The sequence below is a fragment of the Urocitellus parryii genome, chromosome 5 (assembly GCF_045843805.1).
Source record: "Urocitellus parryii isolate mUroPar1 chromosome 5, mUroPar1.hap1, whole genome shotgun sequence".
NCBI classification, from domain to species: Eukaryota; Metazoa; Chordata; class Mammalia; order Rodentia; family Sciuridae; genus Urocitellus; species Urocitellus parryii.
In genome coordinates this window covers 157,862,404-157,886,845 of record NC_135535.1, presented here as the reverse complement: position 1 = coordinate 157,886,845, position 24,442 = coordinate 157,862,404, and the positions used below count along the sequence as shown (strand labels likewise).

Genomic DNA, 24,442 nt, shown 5'->3' with positions numbered 1-24,442 from the left:
CTCTGCTGTCCTGGTCGAGCAGAAATCCCACCTGAGTGCACCAGGGGACCCAGCACCTCTCCCCACGCTCTCATGTCTGAGATGACATGGGTGTTGGGACTAGGGTGACGGCTGTTCTCCACGGGAGACAAGATGTTTGCCCTCAGACCGTCCCGTCTTCTAGTGAATGTGGCGATCTGGCCGTCTGGGGCGAGTCTCGGATCTCTCTTTATTAGTTATCATTATGGATTGAGCATTCCTAATATGAAAATCCCCAATCCAAATGGCTTCAGAATCCAGAAGTCTTTGAGCATCCACCTGACACCACACCGAAAACCACACTTGGTTGGGTCACCGTCAAAACTCAAGGGCACTGAAAATACTGTGTACAATCACTTTTAGGTCATGTGTATGAGGCGTATATGAAATCTAAATGAGTTTTGTATCTAAACTTGGGTCGCCTCTACAAGATATCTTGTGTATGTGAAAATATTCCAAAATCTGAAAACATAAAAAAGTCTGAAACCCAGGCTGGGGCGATAGCTCAGTTGGTAGAGTGCTTGCCTTGCACAAGGCCCTGGGTCCAATCCCCAGCACCACAAAACAAACAAACAAACAAACAAATAAAAAACAAAAAAATATCTGAAACACATTTGGTTCCAAACATTTTGGATAAGGACCACTCACCACCACCACCACCACCATCCTCATCTGTTCAGAGGCTGCCCTCGGGCCTCAGGGATAGGCTTTCTACACTCAAGACACTCAAGTGTCTTTGGAGAGCGACAATACTTTGTGCACATTCTTATTGAGGACAAATGTCTATTCCAGCAGTCACTGTCCATGGGGCTGGGGGGGGCTTCATGAAGGTGCTGGTTTCCTTTTTCCTGGACTTGAGTATACTGACTTGTGCCTTGGCTCTCAGCTGCTCTGGGGCCTGTGTGACAGTAGGTTTCACAAACAGACAGTAGAGGCTGGGCTGCAGCAGCCCCAGCAGCAGCGATCTTGTTGGCTGTTGGTTGAATGGCTTACTGCTGTAAGTCACAACAGGAGCTGTGGATCCTTTTTTGTACCAGGAATTGTTGAACCCTGGGGCATTAAACCACTGAGCCACATCCCCATCCCTTTTTTATTTTTTAGAGACAGGGTCTCACTACCTTGGTTATGTCCTTGCTCAGTTGCTGAGGCTGGCTTTGAACTGGCAATCCTCCTGCCTCAGCCTCCCAAGCTGCTCTGATTACAGACGTGCACCATGGCACCCCGCCAGGAGCTGTGGCTCTACATACAAGTCCTGGTAGTTTTGTGTAGTTGCTGGGGGTGGTGGTGGGTGCAGTCAGAGTAGGTGCCGTGTGTGCCATGGGGAAGGCTCCGCGAGCAGCAGCTGTTGTAGGACTGGGCCGGGCCACTGCAGCCATGGTGGCTGCGGGTTCCTGGGCAGCACTAACTGTGAGCGCTACTGGGGCCCAACGGACAGTGGAGCTAGCAACCGTGGTTGAACAAGATCAGGCTACACCCGAACTAGCTCCTGGCTACACTTAGCCACAGCTGCGTCTGCTGTGGGTGAGTCCTAAGTAGTTGCTGGTCACTCTCTTGGCATCTTCCTCTAGCCAGCGGGGCACTTGTGTGAAACCATGGTGCATACGGGAACCTCGGGCTCGGGCTGCGGCTGCTGAACTCGGATCTCCCTGCTGCCTCCCTCCTCTGCTTTGCTCCTCAGCCAGGTGCTTGGGTTTCTACTCTTTTTTTTTTTGGTACTGGGAATTGAACCCAGGGAACCTTTACTCCTGGGTTACATCCTCAGTCCTTTTTGTTTTTTTATTTTGAGACAGGGTCTTACTAAGTTGCTTAGGGCCTCACTAAATTGCTGAGGCTGGCCTGGAACTCGCAGTCCTCCTGCCTCAGCCTCCTGAGTCCCTGGGATTGGAGGCATTCGCCACCACACCCTGCTGATACTTGGGTTTCAATGATATGACATGGAAATGGTGGTTGCAGGCTATGCCAACCACCTCTGAGTCTTCTTTCTGGCTCCCAGACTCTCAGCCAGTATTGATCTGCTGGGTCCAGAACCCTGAGGAAGCCTGGTAGCCCAGGTGGTAGCTAATTCATACAGAGAAGCAGAGAAATTGAAGCTGCTGTCCCTGCCTTCAGGCCGGGGACCTAGTGGAGATGTGCAGAAGGCAAGAAGAGTGCATCCTGTCCACTAAACACTGAAGAACAAAGCAGCTGGAGAAGCAGAGCGGCAGCTTCACTCTGGGAAAGCATTCCCATGAAGAAATGAAGGAACGCTAGAATTAGAGGATCCACACTTAGCAACCGCGGGCAAATGGACAATCCAGGAAGGGGCATCTACGACTGCTAAGGTCATGCAAAAAGAGACAACGAGCACCCTGTTCCAAAAAGAAGACTTCCAAGGAGTCTTACTCAAGTTATTATTTATGGCTCTGGGACTTGAACTCAAGGCCTCCTGCACTTCACCAGTCCCAAATTTCTTGAACCTGAATCTCATTAAGCTTTTAGCTCTAACTACCAACTTATAAAAACAAAACAAAACAATGAAAATACACAGTGAAGAAAAGATGTTTAATGAGGATGCAAACAAAAAAATCCAGATTGTGTGAGACCCTCCAGGACAGACAGCCTGGTTTCCTCAACAAATAAATTGCCAAGAGATAAAAAAGACAGATAAAGGGAGAACCTGTGAGTTCAAAGACTTATCAACCAATTGCAGTCTGTGGACTCATTTGGGTCCTAAATCAATTTTAAAAAATAATATTCATGACATAATTGGAATCTCAACATTCATTATAGTTGATATGAAGCTAATGTTTTTAGCTGTAATAATGGTACTATGCTTATGTTATTAAAAATTAGCCCTTATCTTTTATTTTTTTTTGGTACTGGGGATTGAAGCCAGGGGTGCTTAACCACTGAGACACATCCCCAGCCCTTTTTTATATTTTATTTAGAGACGGGGTCTTACTGAGTTGCTTAGGGCCTCCCTAAATGCTGAGGCTGGCTTTGAACTTGCGATCCTCCTGCCTCAGCCTCCAGAGCTGCTGGGATTACAGGCGTGTGCCACATGCCCAGTACTGGTTATCTTTTAGAGGTTATTCCGAACTACTCACAGTTAAAATAATATATTGTCTGGAAATATGTGGAGGGGTTGAAAGCTGAAACATGCTTGATCACACTTGTAGCTGATTATTGCATTACACTTTCCTGTTTGTGTGTATTCTTAAACATTTTTGTAATAACTCATTTTATTTTGCATGCAGAGGGAATTGGGGATCAAACTTAGGACCTTAAACACACACTCTACCACTGAACGACACCTGCAGCCTCTAACATAATATTTTAAAAGAATAAAGCATGGTGCTGGGCATGGCAATGCATGCCTATAATCTCAGCAACTCAGGAGGCTGAGGCAGGAAGATTGTAAGATCGAGGTCAGCCTCAGTTACTTAGTGAGACCCTGTCTCAATATAGACCTAAAAATTGGGTTAGAGCTCCCCTGGGTTAAATTCCTAGTGCAGTTAAAAAAAAAAAAGGTCTTAGCTGCATGGGATGCTTGATTTGGGTCCATGGTGGAGAACTGAGTGGTGATGGGTGGGCCTGCTGGTAACACAGCAGCAAATATAAAGACTCTCAATTTTCAAATGCCAGTGAGCGCCACTCTTGGCCAAGCCCCAAGTATGCCTCCCTAATTTTCACAGTATGACCGACTGGAGGCAAGTTCTCTTGTTATTCTCAATTGCAGATGAGGAAACTGAGGGTTAGCCAAGTTAAGAAAACTGCCTAAGGTCACAGAGCTAGGAGGCGTTGTTTGCTTGCTTGCTTATTTATTTATTTATTTATTTATTGGTGCTGGAGATTGGTAAAGTGCTCGCGGCCTTACAGACCACTGAAGTTTTTCTAGCACTCTCTTTCCTTTTTTACCAAGAGCATTCTCAATATTTACACTTGAAAAGTGCACGAGGTTTTGTCCAAAACATGTAGAATATTTCCAATCTGGAAACTACTCAGATGCCATCAATGGCAGAATGGATCGATAAATTGGGGTCTTCCACACAGAAAATGAACAGACACAGCTACGCTCAGCAGCACAGCTGGATTCCACGAACGCTCTGCCAATTACAGGAGCCAGACTCGGGCTCACTTTTATTTAAGTGAGTAGTTTTATTCACTTAAATAAAATTCAAGAGATGAAGTCCCTCCATGTGTGAGAAGACAGGATAGTGGTTCCCCCTGGAGAAGATGATGGCTGGGAGGGGCCTGGGGAGACGCTGGGTGCTATAGGGTCTGCTTCCTGACCTGGGTGCTGGTTGCTTGGTGGTATTTGCTTTGAGAAAAATTCATCAAGTTGTACAGTAATGATCTGTCTCTAGGCTATACTTCAATATAAATTTCTCAAAATATGTGGCTGAGTTACTCTGTAGTGATGCTGTTCCATTAGACAGAGCTTGACAGGGGACCCCGAGGACAATGGCTGACTTCATGAGGACTTGCATGAACAGGTGCCACCCCATGGCACCTCTCCTGAAGTCTCAGGACCTTACCTATATCTTCCTTGAGGTCAATTTCGGCTGTGGTTGGGTGGACAATGCCCTCCACTCTCATGGAGCCAATATGGCTGATGTCACTCTGGGTCAGGGACAGCTGAGTTAGGAAGAAAAGATGGAAAATATGGGAAAGATCAAATCCCATGGAAAATCTCCCACTCACTCTCAATAATTCACACCGAACATCGACACAAGGACTGCACATGGAGCAAACGTTTCCCAGGTTTCTTTTTCTCTGATGGTGCTGGGGATTGCACCCAAGGCCTTGTGCGTGCTAGGCAAGTGCTCTACCCCTGAGCTGCACTTGAGGCCCTTTTCATTTTATTTGGAGACAGGACCTTGCTAAGTAGCCCAAGCTAGCCTTGAACTTGCCATCCTCTTGCCTCAGTCTCCTGAGTTGCTGGGATTACAGGCATGTGCCACCATGCTCTTTACATTTATTTTTATTTTGGGGGGATTGAACCCAGGGACACTCTACCACTGAACTCCATTCCCAGCCCTGTTTATTTGACTTTATTTTATTTTGAGACATGGCGCCACTGCGCCCAGCTGGTGTTTGGGTTTGAAGAGGCTCCTGTGAGCTCAGTGCATTTTTCACTTTGAGGCTAGAGAATGCAACAAATCTGCCTTCTCTTTCGGGGACAAGAATGGAACTTCTCATTTCTTTCTTTTATTGCTTATGCCTTTGGCTCCCACCCTTGGCGGCCTTGGTTCTGGGTGCAACATCCTCTGAGCAGCTCCTGTGAGGGAGAGATGCTCAGGGCTTGCCTTCTCTTCCCAGGGTTCGGCATTTCCCCCTGAGCAGCCCTGAAGTTTTGGGGTAGGGCACTGAGGCCTAGAATCTTGCAGGAGGGATGTGATTTTGGCTCTGGGTTTCCAACCTACCTCTGGCCACCTTGCTATCTATCTATCTATCTATCTATCTATCTATCTATCTATCTATCCATCTATCTATTTATTTATTTATTTATTGTACTGGGGATTGAATTCAGGGGCCCTCGAACACTGAGTCACACCCCCAGCCCTATTTTGTATTTTATTTAAAGACAGAGTCTCTCTGAGTTGCTTAGCGCCTCGCTTTTGCTGAGGCTGGCTTTGAACTCGCGATCCTCCTGCCTTGGTCTCCAGAACAGCTAGGAGGACACGCATGTGCCACCACGCCTGGCTCCACCTTGCCTTTTGGGGACCACGTTGGTGGGGAGTTAAGGGCAGTCTCCTTTGTTTCTCTAGGTGAGCAAGAACTTGGCTGTCCCCTAGATAAGAGGGAGAAAGCTAATCCTCATGTAACCAGGGAGAACCCCTGGAGGGGACATGAATTCCACCTCTTAGCTTCCTGCTCTGCTTCATCAGAGATGAATTAGGAACCGGCCACATTGATGCTCTTCTTTCAACAAGCTTTCCCAGCTGCTGCGATGGCGGTGCACTCCACTGGCAGGCCGAGAAAGCTCAGAGGCCAGAGATATGATTAAGCGGCTCTCTCCTCGTGTGTCTTATTTCAGTTATCAGTCGACTTGGTAGATAAATTGTCTGCTCCGTAAACTTGATGCTCGTGGGAATGAATTTATTTGCATGTCTGACTGGGCGGCTGCTGTGTTGCTAGAGACTGTTCAAATGTATAACCCTGTTTGTTTTCTTTCTGCAGCCAGGGAAGGCAGGCAGACTGAATTACTGGCAAATAATTCATTTCGAACACCGGGGGTATTCAGGAAGCATATATTTCTATTTTCTTTCTCTGATAAATGACATCAGACCATGAAGACAGGTCTCTCTGAGGCTGTTGGAGGCAGTTAGCTATGCATTTTTTTTGGTGGGTGCAGAACTATCTGGGACCTGGGGGACGTCATGTCATCCTATCTACTGACCAGAAAGCTTCTCTCTATTAACCTTTGGCTGACCAAGGTTGGCATGGACAACCTCAGCACTAAAATATTTGTGTTCATTCTCACGATGCAGAGACTGCTATAGTTCGTTAGTTTAAAAATGAATAATTCAAGACTAGAGTGGAAGTCGCATTAAGGAAGCGAGGGATGAAGGCGGCATCATTGCTTGTAAACAGCAGGTTATAAAAGTGTGACCGTGTTTTACTACAGCACATTACGATTCTCTTTATTACCTTCTGCCCTAGAACAAGGCTCTTAGAAGACAGGATGGTGAATCCATCCCCTGGCCCATCTTCCGAGGTGGAGTTTGAAGTTCCTTCTTTGTCGCCGTCCTTTGGTTTGGACTGTGGGTAGAAAATCAGAAGGACGGATGAGAACAATTCAGAGGAAGTCGGTTGTGGCTGCGACGACGGCTGCCGACTCCACGGGAAAGGGGTTGCTAGGAGTTATGCTCTGCTGTTTTCTTTTTTGCTGGAATGGAGGACAGAACCCATGGGTGCTGTGCCACTGAGCTACACCCCCAGTTCTTTTTAAAAACTTTAAAAAATTTTGAGCCAGGGTCTAGTTAAGGTGCTGAAGCTGGCCTCCCACTTAGGATCCTCCTGCCTCAGCCTCACAAATTGCTGGGATGCACAGGAGCACTGCCACGCCCGCCCGGAAGCTTTTCTTTTGATTCGAGGATCAAACCTAGGGCCTGGTGTGCGCTAAGCTCAGGCTCCACCACTGAGCTCACCCTGCCCTGTGCTGTTCTGTGATGGAGGAAAGCCAGGGACGTTCTGTGACGTGAGGAAAAGAAAAGGGTCTGCAAAAAAATAAAGCGTATTAAAGGCGTTCACTGGTCCCTGGAGTCCTCATTTGTCTGCAGGCGTTCACCTGCCTGCAGGTTTCCACGCCTGCAGCTTATGATGACAAACATCAGAGCCAAGTGACTGGTCCCCAGCGCCTTGCTCAAACACCCCCTCCCCAGGGTTTCCCTGGGGACAGTGGTAATGGCACCAAGTCCTGCATGATCTCTTACATGAGGGAGGTCTGCAGAGTGAAAAGTCCACCTCTAGAGCAGCCCTGCTGTCCTAGGCTGTCCCTGTGATGGAGCTCCTCTGTCTCTGCTGCTGAGTGCTATTAAGTGCTGGAAATGTGGCTAGCGCATCCGGTGCTGAATTTTTAATGTGGTTTAGTTTTAATTCAAGTTGCAATGGCCGCATGTGACGGGTGGTTACTGCACTGGGCTGCATGTGAAAATATTGATTACTCCAGGGCTGGGGACTCAGCTTTGAGGTAGAGCGCTTGCCTAACACAGGCAAGGCCCTGTGTTCGATCCCCACTCTCGCAAAAAGAGAAATTAAAAAAAAAAAAAAAGAAAATATCATTCTATAAGTGGTGTCAGCGAGCTAAGCACTTAGTTAGCAAGCTGCCCATGACATCTGGTATGCAACCTGCCAACCCAGGGAAGTGTCCATGGGAGACCGGGGATTGTTCAGCATGCAGAGTGGGGCTCTGCGGGGAGATGAGAAGCAGGACCCCACGCTGCTGTCTCTCACTTACAGTTTTGGTGAGGCTGTAAAAGGGGTCTGAGAACCAACCCCCACTCCACCTTGGAGTTGGAAATCTCTGGCAAACCCCGTTGGATGACATGAACTCTAATCTCAAAGGTCCTTTCTTCTACCTACTCCTTCCTCAAGCACCAAGCTACAGAGTCCCCAGACCTCTGGAGATGCCAATTGCACCCTCATCATCTTGTCCCTACACTTCTTTCTCATTCTGGGCTGTCTTAGTCTCTCCAGGCTGCTATAACAAAAGACTCCTGACTGGGTGACTTATAAACAACAACAATGTATTCTTATTGCTCTGGAGACTGGAAGTTCAAGATCAAGGCTCTGGCAGTTTCTGTGTCTGGTGAGGGCCCCTTCCACACAGAGGAGGCCTTCTTGTTGGGTCCTCCCAGGGTGGAGAAGAGGACAAGCTCCCTCAGGTCTCTTCTTCTTAGTACCGGGGATTGAACCCAGGGGAGCTCAACCACTGAGCCACACCCCCAGCCCTATTTTTCTTTGTATTTTATTTAGAGACAGGGTCTTGCTGAGTTGCTTAGGGCCTTGCTAAGTTGCTGAGGCTGGCTTTTTTTTTTTTTTTTAAAGAGAGAGAGAGAGAGAGAGAGAGAGAGAATTTTAACATTTATTTTTTAGTTCTCGGCGGACACAACATCTTTGTTGGTATGTGGTGCTGAGGATCGAACCCGGGCTGCACGCATGCCAGGCGAGCGCGCTACCGCTGAGCCACATCCCCAGCCCCTGAGGCTGGCTTTGAGCTATCGATTCTCCTGCCTCAGCCTCCTGAGCTGCTGGGATTACAGGCACGAGCTACCGTGCCCAGCTCCCACGGGCTCTTCTGATCTCGTGTATGAGGCTGTGTAATTAAGACCCTGTCACCTCCCAGAGGCCTCATCTCTGAACCCCATCCCTCGGGGGGGTCTGTTTCTGCAGATGAATGTTGGGAGGACACCAACACCTGAACCACCGCAGGGGCAGTGACTGGCCCGTGAAGCGCCCTGGGCTCACCTTTTTGGATGTCCGTGGCTTGGCGGCCTTGGACTTCTTGCCTCCCTTCTTGCCCAACGTGGCCTTCCTGCCTCTTTTCTCTGGGGGTGGAGAGAGGATAGTTTCCGACTTGCCTTTGGTCCCTCGCTTTTTGGCCAGCAGTTCCGGGTGAATTCTGGGCAGGACACCTCCGCTGGCGATGGTGACTCCTTTGAGCAGCTGAAGAGAGAAATGCATGCACTCATATAGCCAAGGGCTCACTGGTTCTGGATTTAAAACAGTTCTGTTGGCAAAACGAGGCTTAAATCTGGTCTTTGTTTCCCTGAAGAAATGACAGGATATGTATTGAACCGGCTTCCCCTCTTTGACTTGGAGAGCATTTCTCTGCAGGTAGCCAGGCCTCCCAGGATCTCATACAGTAAGCAAAACAAAAGGGTCAGGCCCGCTGAAGCCAGGATGCTGCCCAGGGCTCTGGAATTCCAGAGGACAACAGAGGATGAAGGGCTTTACCTCAGAGGAGCCCAGCTGGACAAGACGAGGTTCAAAGGTCAACACCAAGACCAGACTGATAACAACCGTCCAGTCTGCACACTGTCCAGCATGCGTTCATCAGTCAACGCGTTTAGCCACGTTCCTCCCCACGGAGAGGTTTATTTATTTGCAATTAATTGACATTTCCCTGCTACACTCATATATTCTGCGTATCCCAAACCAGCAGGACATCAAGGATGATCTGAGACCATGGATCATCTCTGATCTGTTAGTTCTCCATCTGGGACAAGAGAGGCACAGGATTTGGGCGTCAGAGTCTAGAAATGTTTAGAGCAAATTGCCTGGGTCACTGTAGACCTGTTAAATCTGATAATGAACCCTCATGGCTTATAGTTCATAGGTCTTTTTGAAACTTTTCTAGTAATCCCTTTTTTTTATACATCACATCATTTTATTTGTTTATTTATTCATTTCTATGTGGTGCTGCGGATCGAGCCCAGGCAAGCGCTCTACCACTGAGCCCCAGCCCCAGCCCCTCTAGTAATCCATTTTTATTCCACAGTTTGAAATGATCAGTCTGTGACAGCTTGGCAATAGGAAAGGGTTCTCCATCGTAGTTTGAGAAGAATGAGATAGGAAAACAAATATAAAAATTCTACCATTTACCCACCACCTTGTGTACCCTGAGGTGGGGGTGGGGTGCTCACCGGACTTTGGAGCTGGTTCCAAAATATAAAGGGTCAGTTCTAACATGGAACTAAGGAGTCTCCTGTTCTCAAGAGAATAAATCGTCAGCATGATTTGGGTGAAGAAACTCTGGAGAGGAACCTGGGCTGCCCCTTCTCAGCAATGTGGGGCTCATCTCACTGGGGAAAGTCTGGCAAGATCTGGAACATATAATGGGATCTATTCTGGGGGCAACTGAATTTTGACAGAGTTAGCAGAATTTCTCCTTCTCTTAACCAGTCTGAGATTTTTTTTTTTTTTTTGTTATTTTTGCATAGATGGGGTTACGAACTGTCACAGGGAAGATCCTGGTTGGCTGGCTGGCTGGGTCCACCTCCCGGGGCTGTCTGAGCTGCGGACGTACCTGGTTGAGCTCCTCGTCATTGGCCACAGCCAGGAGGATGTGTCTCGGCGCTATCCGGGCCTTCTTGTTGTCCCTGGCGGCATTCCCCGCCAATTCTAAGATTTCCGCTGAAATGACAAGGGGGCGTTAGGAGACAATCACAGAGTGGCCTTCAAGTTGGCCGCCTTCATGGCTTTGTGTTTCTTGTGCCTGGGCCTGAGAAATGCAGAAAACTGAAATGAACTCAAGTTATAGGTGGGTAAGATACTTTATCAAGACCTCACATATGATCCTGTAGCAAAGTCTTCTAGTTGTCCCTCAAAATTAATTCTCCCTCTTCTTTCTTAGCATGGCAGCCTCTGATTTCTTTTCTGTTTTTTTGCTGACCCCCATAACCACAGGAACAAAGACTACATCTCCCATCCTCCCTGTTGATAAACATGATCATGTAACTGAGTTCTGGCCAATGGGAAGCAAGCAGTTATGAGGTATGGGGCTTGTGAGATGAGGCTATCAATAAAGGAGCTGCACCCTTTTCCCCTTCCTACTCGTGGACTGAGGATGTAATGGCTGGAATTTGGGCAACCATCTTTGACCAAGAAGAAGTTGCAGATAATAGAGCAACAAGACAGAAGGAAACTCAGTCTTCTTACTATTGGGACTAGGAGAGTGGAATAAACTCTCTTCTTTAAGGTTCTGTAAGCAGAAGTGAATCCTGACCAAAACAGAATGCTAACACAGGATCTGGATTGCAGTCTATAGAGAGCAGGGCCGAGTCTGGACAACAGGGACAGAGGTAAAGTCTGCCTTCAGGACCCGGTGGGATCCCTCTAGACTCTTCTTCCCGCTTTGCTCATTCCTCAGATCCCTTCTGTTTTTGAGCAAGTGGGTGGAAGAACAGGCTTTCCCTGTGGGATGAGGAAATGCTTAGCTTATAAAGGGAATTTTTGGCCAGGTGCGTGGTGCACACCTGTGATCCCAGCAGCTCACGAGGCTGAGGAGGAGGATCGAGAGTTCAAAGCCAGCCTCGGTATTTAGAGAGGGTCTAAGCAACTCAGAGAGACCCTGTCTCAAAATAAAATACAAAATAGGGCTGGGGATGTGGCTTAATGGGTAAGGCCTCTGAGTTCAATCCCCAGTACCCCCTCCCCCCACCAAAAAAAAAAAAAAAAAAAGAATTCCTAAAGATGAGAGCCAAGAGTCCTGGGTAGAAAGGCATCTCCCAGGATTTAAGCATAGCCATTGGTAAATGTGAAAATGTTAATTAAGAATATTGATAAGGGCTGGGGTTGAGGTTCAGTGGTAGAGCGCTTGCCTAGCATGTGTGAGGCCCTGGGATTGATTCTCAGCACCACATATAAATAAATAAATGAATAAATAAATAAAAGGTCCATGGACAACTAAAAAATTTTAAAAATGCCAATAAAAAGTAATTGTCCCAACATTCTTTTACACGCTATTACAATTTAGTGGTCAAACGTGAGAATTGATAGCGTTTATACCATCTGGATGCTTCCCTCCTTCCTCCTCTGTTTTGTTATTTTTCTTTCTTCCTTAATTTTAAAAGGATTTTGTGCTGAATTAAATTTGTCATAAAAAGTATGAAGGAGTCTGGGGCTAGAGCTCAGTGGTAGAGCACTTGCCTAGCACGTGTGAGGCCCTGGGTTCGATCCTCAGCACCACATAAAAATAAATAAAATAAAGGTATCGTGTCCATCCACAACTAAAAAAAAAAATTTTTTTTAAAGTATGAAGGAGGCTTTAAAGAAAAATTCTTCCCCTTGGAAAAGAAGCAGTGTGCCAACGTGCTGTCTCACTGATAACGGGGGCGAGCAAGTGTGTGTCTGTGCACTTGCGTGAATATGTTGTGTGTCGCACGTGTGTCTGCTGGGGAATCTGCTGGTACAGTGGCATAAATACTAAGCCCTAAAATTAATAGGCGATTCTGTGTGAGTCTTCACAATCAACCTAATTTCAAATAAAATAGCACACGAAATTGCCATCATTTAAAAATCTGTGACAATAATAAAAACTTGGCATAAGTATGCCATGTTAACTAAGCAAATGTGATTAACAAAAATTAGAATAAAATAAACATTAGAGTTAAATATTTATGTGGCATTTCCATAATGAAAAGTGCTAAATCGCTGCAAATTCATTCTCCCATCTTTCCCAGATTAGTAAGCAATGTATATTGTGTTGACCGACAATTCATTTAGACAGTGACCATGTTTTCTAAATAGAAGAAGTATGAGCATGCTCGTTAGGACAATGGGACAGATCATTGAAATTAATGCTGTATTAGGTCGTCTGATTTGCTCCATTTGTTCCTCTCTCCTTTTCTTTCTCTTAAAAATGACACACATCATCTCAGTGGCTTGGGAGCCTGAGGCAGGAGGATGGTGAGTTCAAAGCCAGCCTCAGCCACAGTGAGGCGCTGAGCAACTCAGTGAGACCCTGTCTCTAGATAAAATACAAAATAGGGCTGGGATGTGGCCCAGTGGTTAAGTGCCCTTGAATTCAATTCCCAGGACCTAAATAAATAAATAAATTAATTAATAAAGATACACATCAAGAAATGTGGCCATAGAGCCTGCAGGAGTTGGCTTGCAGACTCTAGGGTCCCAGGTACATGAAGCGGGGTTTGCAGCACCTGCTCTCTTGGGGACTGTCACTTCCAAGCGCACGCTCTGGAGGAAGGAGCTCAGCTCACCCCCTTTTTCTAAACCCCCTTTTCTAGAGGGGATCCAGGAGCCTCTCGATTTGAAGCTTCTGAACAATTGAACTGGACCTAGCATCGTGGACCATGGGCTCCTGTTCCCTGCATTTACAGAAAGAGGATGAGCGTCCTCCCCAGATTCATCAAATAGACTGTCCCTGAGCGGAGGGCTGATGGGAAGCCCCCGAGGAAGATCAGGTGGCTTTCAGCTTTTCAGACAGATGCACGGACATTAGATCTACAGACCGAGAATCTGCCGGAATCAAAGAAGCACAGGAAGAGGGGAAAGGCAGCGACTGAGCACACAGCAACGAGGGGCGCGCTGGCAGAGCTCAGCGAAGGGCAGCCAGACTCTGGAACCAGCTCTTCTGAAATAATCTGTGGAAAGGAAAACTTGATTGTGTGCTCTAGTGCAAAACCAGAGGTGGGACTTCTTTAAACTCTTCTTAATAATACAGAGTAGAAAATCTAGATCAACTGGTGCTGACCTTTTCGGATATTCCATTCAGGGCATCTTTGGGACAGGGATGTCACCATTTAAATGACATCAATCATCCTTCAAGTTTCAAATGTTATGATGACATTGTTGTTATGTGGGTTAATAAAGTTTGCTACATTCTTGAGTTACTTTACCCTGGGGGCAAAAGAATCTTTACATTGGTAATCTGCAGGGAACTGATTTATACATATATATATTTTTGTTGTTGTTGTTGTTTTGGATGGAACCCAGGGCCTTGTGCACGCAAGGCAGGCACTCTACTGAGCTACATCTCCAGCCTGGATTTATACATATTTGTTTTGCTGAACAATTTGTGGGAAGACTGTTATTCTGCTAAGTGGTTGAAACATCCACATGAGCCTGGAGAGCTCTGGAGCAGTCCCCTCACTTGGGGTCCAGCTGTAATGACCACGTGGAATACGGCCCAGGGTCTGATAGTACAGGGAATGGTTTCTTTAGTTAAAAAGTGTTGTGAAGCGCGTGCACATTATTTTAGGAGAGTCCATGTCCTTTCATCTTGCACACAAGCCTGGATTTCTCCAGCCCGGAGAAGATGGGAACTACCACATTAAATGGAGGGCTGGGACAGGGGCCACTGAGTGGCCATCCCTTCAAGGCCCGATTTCCTCTCCGGATCCCTTTGTCTTTGTGTTTTCTTGTCCCCAAAGTAGGGGTGGCCCAGGGCTCTGTCCGTGCCTCCTGCTCTGCTTGGCCTCTGCAGTCTTCTGGGAAATCCCATCCCGTCCATGGCCCAGCCTCCATCCTGCCCATGGACTCCACCCTGGACTGCCTCCCCAAGGGGTCACCGGCCAGCCAAGTCACCACATCCCAGAATCTAAATCATATCATCCCCGACCCCCTCTCCTCTTTCGGGACTGCAGCTCTGTCCACATATGGCTCCCCAGAGACCTGCCAGTCATTCCTGCCCTTCCTGTTCCCCTTCTCCCTGTCACCACATGGGCTCCCACGGGCGTCACCAATCCCTCACACATCATCCTCCTCTTGTCCCATTACCTGAAGCCACTCTTCTCTTCCAGCCCAGGTAATTGTAACGGCATCTAAACGGCTCCCTCACCCCTTGTCTGTCCTCCTATAGATCCATGCTGGGGAGGCCACTGCTGGCCCATAGGTGCATTTGTGCAAAGAAAAAGACGCCCCTTCCTCAAGACAGGTCACGGCCATCTGCTGGACGTCTCTATAACAAATGTCCAGTTCTTTGCATTCTGACGGCAAGGATACTTTTTGTTTTTTGGGTACGGGGGACTGAACTCGGGGCACTCCTCAACCACTGAGCCCCCTCCCCAGCCCTATTTTCTATTTTATTTAGAGACAGAGTCTCACTGAGTCGATCAGTGCCTCACTTTTGCTGAGGCTGGATTTGAACTCACGATCCTCCTGCCTCAGCCTCCCAAGCTGCTGCACTTGTGTTTTGAAAAGAGTGCTTTGTCAGCCAGGGTCATGTTTTGATTGTGCAGGTCACACACTGCACAAGGACACGCCTTTGGGGAGTATCCTTCCTGGGCTGGGTGCGGTGGTGCATGCCTGGAATCTCTGTCTCTAAATAAAATACAAAATAGGGCTGGGGATGTGGCCCAGTGGTCCCGTGCCTCTGAGTTCAATCCCTGGTACCAAACAAAACAAAACACAAGTGCAATAAATGAATTTTTTTAGAGAAGAAAATGCTTGGTATTAAGTGGAGAGACCTAATTATCTAGGGATGGTGTGTCAATGACGAGTTAACAAGAGTGCCCTGGAATTCATCCCTGTTTTAAGACTTGTCTGCCCTATAAAAATATATCACTGAACACTTCATCACCATAAAATAGTTATAAATAATTCATTCTCCCCATCTTGCATTCAGAATATGTATATGGTTGGTAAATATATATACATTATGTATGGTTGATCAATATATATTATATATATATATGCATGTGTGTGTGTGTGTGTATAAATACAAAATGCTTTTCCCAGAATTTAGGCTTGGTTTTCAGTGCATTTCCCCAACTTACATTGGAGACGTGGACTGGGACCATACTGTCCTTGGTTTGGCTTCCCCACCAGCTCCCTGTGGGCTACACCCCTGCCTCTCTCCGTCCTGCAGGGTCTGGGACTTGTTGGTGCTGGGACTAACGTTTTGGTAGCTCGGGAAGGCCCAAGCTGCCTTGTCTCTCATAAGGTGTTTGGTTTTACATAAAATTTCCTGTTTTAATTATTTTAAGCCTACGACCTGGTGGTGTCCGGTGTATTCATAAAGTTGTGGAACCATCGCCGCCATTGCCCAAATTTTTGGAGAGTCCCCAGTGGGAATTCTGTCCCCACTCAACAACAACCCTCTGTCCCTCCTCCCTCATCTCCACCTTCCTCTCCTGACCTACTGCAGTTTGGCTCTGACCTTCTGCCCCATCCTGGCCAAGGAGGGTGGCCATGACTTTGGGGTGGCAGATCCCTTAGGGTCGCGCCTCTCACCCCCTCGCTGGCTCTCCTGGCGTCGCCCACTCCTGCCTTTCCCTCTAGTCCCCTCTGCCATGTCTCCCCCTCTACCTGGGCACTCTGGTGTCCCCTGAGCTGGGTCCTGGGCTCTTGTTGCTTGCTCTCTCTCTCTCTGTGACCTTGCTCACTCCCAGGGCCTGAAGCCTGGCCCTGTGCCCCAGCCCTGAGGTCACTCTGGGGCCTGCGACAGCCTAGGCAGCCTTCCCTGCAGAGGTGCTAACATGTGGCACTCACAGTAACACGGGGACCAGGGATTCGTAGCTGGTGAATGGCCGAGTCAGAGTCCAGCCTGGCTGGATCTAGTTTCCTGAGCACCCTGCCCTCCCGGGCATCTTACAGACACCCAAACTCCGCAGATCCCCAATGCAGCCCTGCAGCCTGCCTGTGCTGTCCCTCTCAACTCCTCCTTGAGCCGCAGGCCACTAGCTGCTAGCCCACAGGGCCACTCCTCGACCTGTGTGTTAGGGTTTGGATGCAAGGTGACCCCCCCAAAAGCTCCTGTGTTCACGCAGGAATGTTCAGAGGTGGAGCGATTGGATGATGAGAGCCGTGGCCTAATCGGTCCATCCTAGTCTGAATGGACCAACCAGGTGGTAACTGAAGGCAGGTGGGGCGTGGCTGGAGGGGGTGGGTCCCAGGGAGTGTATTCTAGAAGGGCTCGTCTTCCCTGTGGCTCCTGTCCCCTCTCTGTGGTCTTCCCGAGGCCAGGCTCCTCGGTCCCGGCCTTCTGCCATGACGTTCTGACTTGCTTGGGCCCAGAGCAATGGGATCGACTGACCCCCTGAAGCAGTGAGCCCAGATGAACCTGTCTCCACTAAGTTGCCAGGTATTCTGGGGACAGCGATGACAAGCTGATTAACAGACAGTGCAGCCTGGCCTGCAGGAAGGTAGCCAGTCCATGCCTGACATCGTTGACACCCCTCCCAGAGGCCTGCCCAGGACTGCCCAGAGCGGCCTCTACCCTCCCCTCATCTCCCAGCTCACTTTGCTTCTCACCAGCCCTCCGTGCAGCCCTAGTCCTGGCCACTGTCACTTCTCAGAAGTGACACTGGAACAGTTCCGACTGGTATCCTGGACACTGACTCCTTGACAACAGTTCTTCACTCAAAGCCCCCCAAATGCCAGCTCTGGCCTTTAATGTCCCCCGACTTGTAAGTGTAAAAAGTGCACATTCTCACATGGTTCAAGGACCATCAGAATCTAACCTGGGCCACGGGGCCTCCATCTCTTCTCTTACCCACACACACCCATTTCTCAGCTCTGTTCTGGACACATGCAGCTTCCTGAAAAGGCCCACATACCCCCTCTGAACTTTGGGGTTTCACCCTGACTCCACCTCTCCCAATTTCCTTCCTCCTACTTCATCCATCCCATTGGAGTTGACCAGCTCATTCCCCACCCTGGCCTCCATCAGCATCCCTCGGGGGAAGTTTTAAAATCCCAATGCCCAGAACATACCTCGGAGTCTCTGGTGGTGGGACTAGGTGCCATGATTTAACATTGATGGACTTGAGTAGAGCCAGGGTTGGTGTTGTCGTTTGGAGGTGAGGTGTCCCCCAAAAGCTCACAGGTGAGACAATGCAAGAAGGTTCAGAGGAGAAATGATTGGGTTGGTAGAGCCTTACCCCAATCAGTGAATTAATCCCCTGATGGGATGAACTGAGTGGTGACTGAAGTGGGGGTGTGTGTCTGGAGGAGGTGGGCATTGGGGGCGTGGCTTTGGGGTATATAATTGTACCTGGCAAACAGAGACCTCTCTCTCTGCTTCTGATCATCATGTGAGCTGCTTCCCTCTGCCACACTCTTCCTCCATGATGTTCTGCCTCACCTCAATTCCGGAGGATTGGAGTCTGCCATCTATAGACTGAGAACTTGGAAACCATGAGTCCTCAAATAAACTTTTCCTCATCTACAGATGTGCTGGTCAGGTCTTTCAGTCACAGCAGAGAAAAAGCTGACTAAAACAGTTGGGAGCCCGGTTACAGCCTACTGGGCCCTTGCATCGTCCCACCCCTGCCCTTCCCTGCCCTCTGGCTCCCCACCCGGTGTGACCTCCTCTCCTGTGATGTGCTTCCTGCTGGTCCTCCCTGCCGGACAGTGGACCCAGCAAAGGTGGGACCACGTCTGCCTGTTTTCTCGACATCGTCAAGGTCTGATCCAAAGGCAGCATCAGTCAGGATGGTTCCATGAATGTGAAGGTCATTTCAAGGGTGACAGGAGGTTTATACACATTGGACACCCTTTCTTCCACCCTTCGTAAAACAAACTGACTAGCTGTGTGAGCTTTTCATTTCTGTGACCAAAATGCCAGAAAGAAACAACTTTGCAGAAGAAAGATTTTGCCTTGTGGTTTCAGCCCGTGGTTGGTTGGGTTGTTGTTCCGGGCCAAGGTAGAACATCCTGGTGGAAGGGTGTGGCAGAGAGTGTAGTTTATAGCAGCCAGAAACAGAGGAAGGAAAGGGCTGGGGACCAGTGTCCCCAAGGGCATGGCTCCCAGTGACATACTTCCTTTAATCATACCCTCCCTGCCTAATTTCTACTACCTCTCAGTAGTATGCAAATTATCAATCCATCAAATGGATTAATCCATTGTGGAGGTTAAAGCCCTCATGGTCCAGTCATTTCCTCAAAGCCCTACCTGCTGCATTGAAGGCCTGAGCCTTCAACGCATGAGGTTTAGTGGGGACATTCCAGGTTCAACTCATAGCACCAATCAACAAACAAAAATCCTCCCTTTCACTTAGTCAATGGTGGCCTGCAATTGCACCAATATAATTAAAATCAGTGGAATTTGAATTAAAACTCCTTGTCCCATGAAAATGCAAATTCAGCTCAAGCATACACCACCTTAACAGAATTAGTCATTTGTACTGTGTCCCGAATGATTTTATCAACACTTAAAAGAGGGAAGAGAAGAAGTACTGTTTATGAAGTGTATTCTATGCACCAGGCAATGTACATACATGACCTCACTTAATTAAGTTAAATGAGTTGGCTCTGGAAAACTCCAAAGCTCAGAGAGGTTGAGGTAACAGTTGACAAATGGACAACTGTCAGGTAACAGTTAACAAATGGACAAATCTGGATATATTTTTTTAGTTGTAGTTGGACAAAATACCTTTATTTTACTTATTTTATTTTTATGTGGTGCTGAGGATCGAACCCAGGGCCTCACCCATGCTAGGCAAGTGCTCTACCGCTGAGCCGAAACCTCAACTCCTGGATAAATCTGGATTTGAAGTGACATCTAAGTCTGTGATCTCCAATGCCATCCTAAGCTTAGAGGGGAGAAAAGGCACAAGGAGCCAGGTGGGGCGGCTGATGCCTGTAATCCCAACAAGGAGGCTGAGGCAGGAGGATCGCAGGCTCTAGGCCAACCTTAACAACTTAGCAAATCCCTGTCTCTAAATTTTTAAAAATTAATAAACTTACAAGGGCTAGGGGTGTAGCTCAGTGATGGAGTGCTTGCCTAACAAGTCTTTGCCTGGATCCAATCCCTAATACCCGGTGGGGGAGAAAGGCACAAAACACAGGTCCCACAGAGAGGACAGGTCCTCTCCCCAGGGCAGAGGGCAGGGGTGAATCGTGGGACTGGCTGGGGTAAGGATGTCATGGACATGGCATCCTGCTCTGCTCACCTGATCTCTTCTCTCACTTCTCCTGCCTGCCCAGCATCAATGGCCCAGTTCTACCACCAGGACTCACCCGCCAAGGCCTTGCTGTGGGCGCTGATGTGTGGAGATTAACGAACGCGGACTCAGCAAATACTGTGGAGTAGGAAAACTCAACATTTCCCATCTAACACGGTGAACCAAAGAATAGAGAGGCCAGTATCCAAAAGGCCAGATTTTGTATTTGCACCAAGTGGAGACATAGGAAAAGCAAAATTATTTTCATTTATAAAAACACTGGGGCAGTGTGTCATGTAGCAAAATAGTACACAGCCTGGGGTCAAAGGCCCCGAATCCCAGCTCCCCACTTGGAAGCTGAGGGAGTCTTCAAGTTGCTTAGTGTCTTCTAGACTCAGTGGGTTGTTTTGAAACTTCATAGACCTCCCTCAAAGTTCCTTCACTCCCTTCCTGAGCTAGATTTCCCCATCAATTTTTCTTTCTTTTATTTATTTGGATGGGTGCTGAGGATGGAACCCAGGGCCTCTCACGAGCTAGGTGAGCGCTCTACCGCTGAGCCCCAGCCCCAGCCCTTCTTTCTTTTATTTTATTTATTTTTGGTCCTGGGGATTGAACCCAGGGCACTCTACCACTGAGCTACATACTCAGTTCTTTCTATTTTTTTAATTTTGAGACAGCGGTTTTGCTAAGTTGTTTAGAGCCTTGCTCACTTGCTGAGGCTGGCCTTGAACTTTCTATTCTCTTCCTGGGCCTCCAAAGTCACTGGGATTATAGCGTGTGCCACCAGGCCTGGCTCCCATCGATTTCTGAGTCCCATCTCAGACTCAGTGACTCAGACCACCTGGGGACACAGAGAGATAGACCTGCATTTGAAACAAGCCTCCCCCAGGTCTGTGGGCTTGTGGCTAGAGGGTGGCTGCAGTCTTGCTACGCCAAGTGTGGTCTCTGGAGCAGCAGCAGCATTACTGGAGTCTCAACCTTATCAATGTGACTCCTGTGGGGTCCCCACTTGGAAAAGCTCTTCTCTGCAGCACTTGATGGGCTGAGTCCTGGAGCCCCCCAAGGCGTTTCTCCAACTCCTGGAGGATCCAGAAAGGTGTTCAGCCTAGGAACGGGCCTTCATTTCACAACAGGTCAGGTGCTGAGGCCTGCCTGTGGGAAACTCCCAGGGAGAATGTGTCCATGCATGGACCAAGGCAGACTGTTCAGCAAATGCGGACTGGGGAGTGGCTAGGAGGGGAAGCCATCCTCCTGAGGGAGGGACCAGAGGGAAGAGGAAACAGGGGCTGGGGATGTAGCTCAGTGGCAGAGTCAACCTTGCCTAGCATGAGTGAGGCCCTAGTTTGATTCCCTAGGACCACCACCACTACCAACAACAACAACAACAACAACAACAAAAAAAGAAAACAAAAAGAAAGAAAGAAAACAGGAAGCAGGGACCTTCCCTGGGGTTTGCATGGTACAGGGCAGGGGCTGGGCTTGCCAGGGACAGTTTGCAGAGTCTGGCTTTTTTTTTTTTTTTTTTTTTTAGGTGGGGGTGGGGGGGATGGACCAGGGAACTCAGGGGCACTGAACCACTGAGCCACATCCCAAGCCCTATTTTATATTTTATTTAGAGACAGGGTCTCGCTGAGTTGCTTAGTGCCTTGCTGTTGCTGAGGCTGGCTTTGAACTTGTGATCCTCCTGCCTCAGCCTCCTGAGCTGCTGGGATTATAGGCATGAGCCACCACGTCCTGCCAGGCAGTCTGGCTTTTTATCCTACCAGGCACTTATTCTTGGTGTCCAGGTATTTTATCAATCTTGGGCAAAGTTAGAAACAGTGTTGCTCATGGATAAAATGACCCCATGAGGAACTAATCACACTTATTAATTTTTATATTTTTAATATATTATATATTTCTTAAAAAAACATTTCTGATATTGTGAAGCTTGGTTTTGATTTAACTATTACATAAGAGAAAAGTAACAAAAAGTTAAATAGGAAGAAAGAACACACATAGTAAAAATCTGTTTCTTAGCAAAAACAAATAATTTAACCACAGATATGGAAATTATCTCCTGTGTGCCCACAAAAGACAGAGAACTGCCTCAATAGAGGACAAAATTCAAACATTACATTGGCTTTATAGAACCACATGAAGATGCTTTTGATGTTCAGGTACCTGTTACTGATAGGCATTGAGCCCTAATTTAAATATACCAGGAAAACTGATGTTTAATGAGCAATTTGATATAAAGGGAAAATCCCTGATAATAAAATTCTCCCTGAAGTGTCTTCTTCAGGAGCCTACATATTTACATATCATAGTTCACCACAGAATCCTTTCAGATTGTGTCTAAAAAAATTTTATTTTTGCAAAAATAGGAGATGCAATCATTATGTGAAGCTTTTTTTTTTTTTTAAAAAAAAAGAAGCGTCAGTATTAAATAACACTTAAATGATTAAGTAAAAACCATTTATTACTAAACTGTCTTTGGTGCAAGATTAGGATGCACAAAATACCCGTGAATATATGTTAATGACATGGTGACAATTCTGTGGTGGAATACGGTATTGCATTTGCTTAAAATCTAGACACACCTGCAGGGTACAGACCTGGAAGAGCCATTTAACTGTGGGTTCATTTTTTCTTTGAGGGGGGGTGTACCTGGGATCCAACTCAACAGCACTCAAGCATTGAGCCACATCCCAGCTGTATTTTGTATTTTATTTAGAGACAGGGGTCTCACTGAGTTGCTTAGGGCCTCACTTTTGCTGATGCTGGCCTCGAACTTGCAATCCTCCTGCCTCAGCCTTCCAAGCCGTTGGAATGACAGGCATGTGCCACTGTGCCAAGCTAACTGTGGGTTCTTGGTCTTCCATGCTGACCACTCATCCTTCCTAGGCCCCGGGCCAAGCAGGCCAGGCAATACCCTGTCACTTCCCACCTTAGCCTTGAGCCTGGCTCGGGGTGATTCATAGGGTCCCTCCACGGCCAGGGTGAATGGGGCCCCTGGAGGTGGGGAGCTGGGAGCGGCTGACCTGGACTTACCTGCCAGGTACTCGATGACTGCGGCCATGTAGACGGGGGCGCCCACGCTGATCCGGTACTTGAACGTCCCTTTCTTCAGGTAACGCATCAGCCTCCCCACCGGGAAGATGACCCCGGCCCTGGCTGACCGGGACAGCTTGGACATTTTCTTCTTCCCGCTCCGACCCGACATCTTGCCTCAGTTTCCCTCTCAGCTTGCTGACACACTGGCCTCCTGGCACTCACTATGCTGGGGAGGAAAGAAGGCAGGAGTGAGGAGATGGAAACACCATGGGTCCACTGCTGTGGCCCCAGGGCACCACGGTGACTGGCGGCAGGTGGGGAGCCAGGCATCATCGGGCCACCCACAAACACCCGTCCCCGCCAGGCTAGCAGGGCCTCGAGAGGACAGGCCAGAGTAAACTGTGACTGAGAGGCAGGAGATGGGTGTGTGGTCAGCTGGACAGTGATCCCAAAGATGTCCATTTCCTCATCCCAGAACCTGTGGACGTGACGGTGTAGGACAAAGGGACTTTGCAGGTGTGACCCAGCTGAGGGTCTTGAGATAGGAGATCATCGTGGATCATCTGGGTAGGCCTAATGCCATCACCAGGGTCCTTACCAGAGAGAGACAGGGAATCAGAGTGAGTAAAGAGACGTCTGGAGAGAAGGAATCATTCTCCCCAGCTTCCAGAGGGACCAGCCCTGCCAACACCTTCCCTTTAGCCCACGGAGACGGATGTTAGACGTGGGACCTCAATAGTGCAAGGTACCAAATTTGCATTTTTTTTACTGTTTATTTTATGTTTTGAGACAGGAAATTGCTGTGTGGCCCAGACTGGCCTTGAACTCCCGAGCTCAAGTAGTCCTCCTGCCCCAGGCTCCTGAGTAGCTAGGATCACGGGCGGGTGGCACCCCACCTGTCTGTGTTGATTGGAACCACTGAGTTGGAGGTGATTCCTACAGCAGCATCAGGAAATCACAGATGGCTCCTCTTTGCCCAGGTGACCACACCCATTATTGTTAGCTTTGATCCACATGAAGCTGATAGGCATTTCTCAGATGGAAACACCTTTGTAAGTTCAACAACGCTGTAGCATTCTTAAAAACAGAAACAGGGGCTGGGGTTGGGGCTCAATGGCAGAGCGCTTGCCTCGCACGCGTGAGGCACTGGGTTGGATCCTCAGCACCACATAAATCAATAAAACAAAGGTACTGTGTCCATCTACAAAAAACAAACAAAACAGAACCACACCCAGAAACAGGCCGGAAGAGGCAATTTTATTGAATATGCTCCTGTGGAGTAGCCAGACATGCAGATGAAAAGCCATAAAACAACCCAAGCGTCTGCTCTCAGGAATGGGGAATCCAGATTGGCCTGGGGGATGGATTTCAAGACAGCATGAAGAGGTGGCTTCTCAGAGTGCCCCAGGATGCAGGTGTATAACTCACCTACTTACGAAGCCATCATTGGGGGATAGTAAAACAGCTCCATCCTCTTGGACCAAGTCTTTGTGAGGTCAAAAATAATTTGTAATAGAACTTGGGTGTGTTTGAACTGTTGGTTGAGGGACTATTGG

General features: G+C 48.1%; 1 protein-coding gene across 1 annotated transcript in view; it reads right to left on the bottom strand.

Annotated features, from left to right (window-relative positions):
* Positions 1 to 23,055, bottom strand: part of Macroh2a2 (macroH2A.2 histone) — a 33,266-nt gene extending 10,211 nt beyond the window's left edge. Inside the window, exons 1-5 of the mRNA XM_077799007.1 lie at positions 22,884 to 23,055; positions 10,532 to 10,638; positions 8,971 to 9,168; positions 6,652 to 6,762; positions 4,536 to 4,635 (exon numbers count right to left, since the gene is read on the bottom strand). Of these exons, the coding sequence (XP_077655133.1) occupies positions 4,536 to 4,635; positions 6,652 to 6,762; positions 8,971 to 9,168; positions 10,532 to 10,638; positions 22,884 to 23,055 (688 nt within the window). The remainder of the gene's footprint in view (positions 1 to 4,535; positions 4,636 to 6,651; positions 6,763 to 8,970; positions 9,169 to 10,531; positions 10,639 to 22,883) is intronic.
* Positions 23,056 to 24,442: the final 1,387 nt, after the last annotated feature.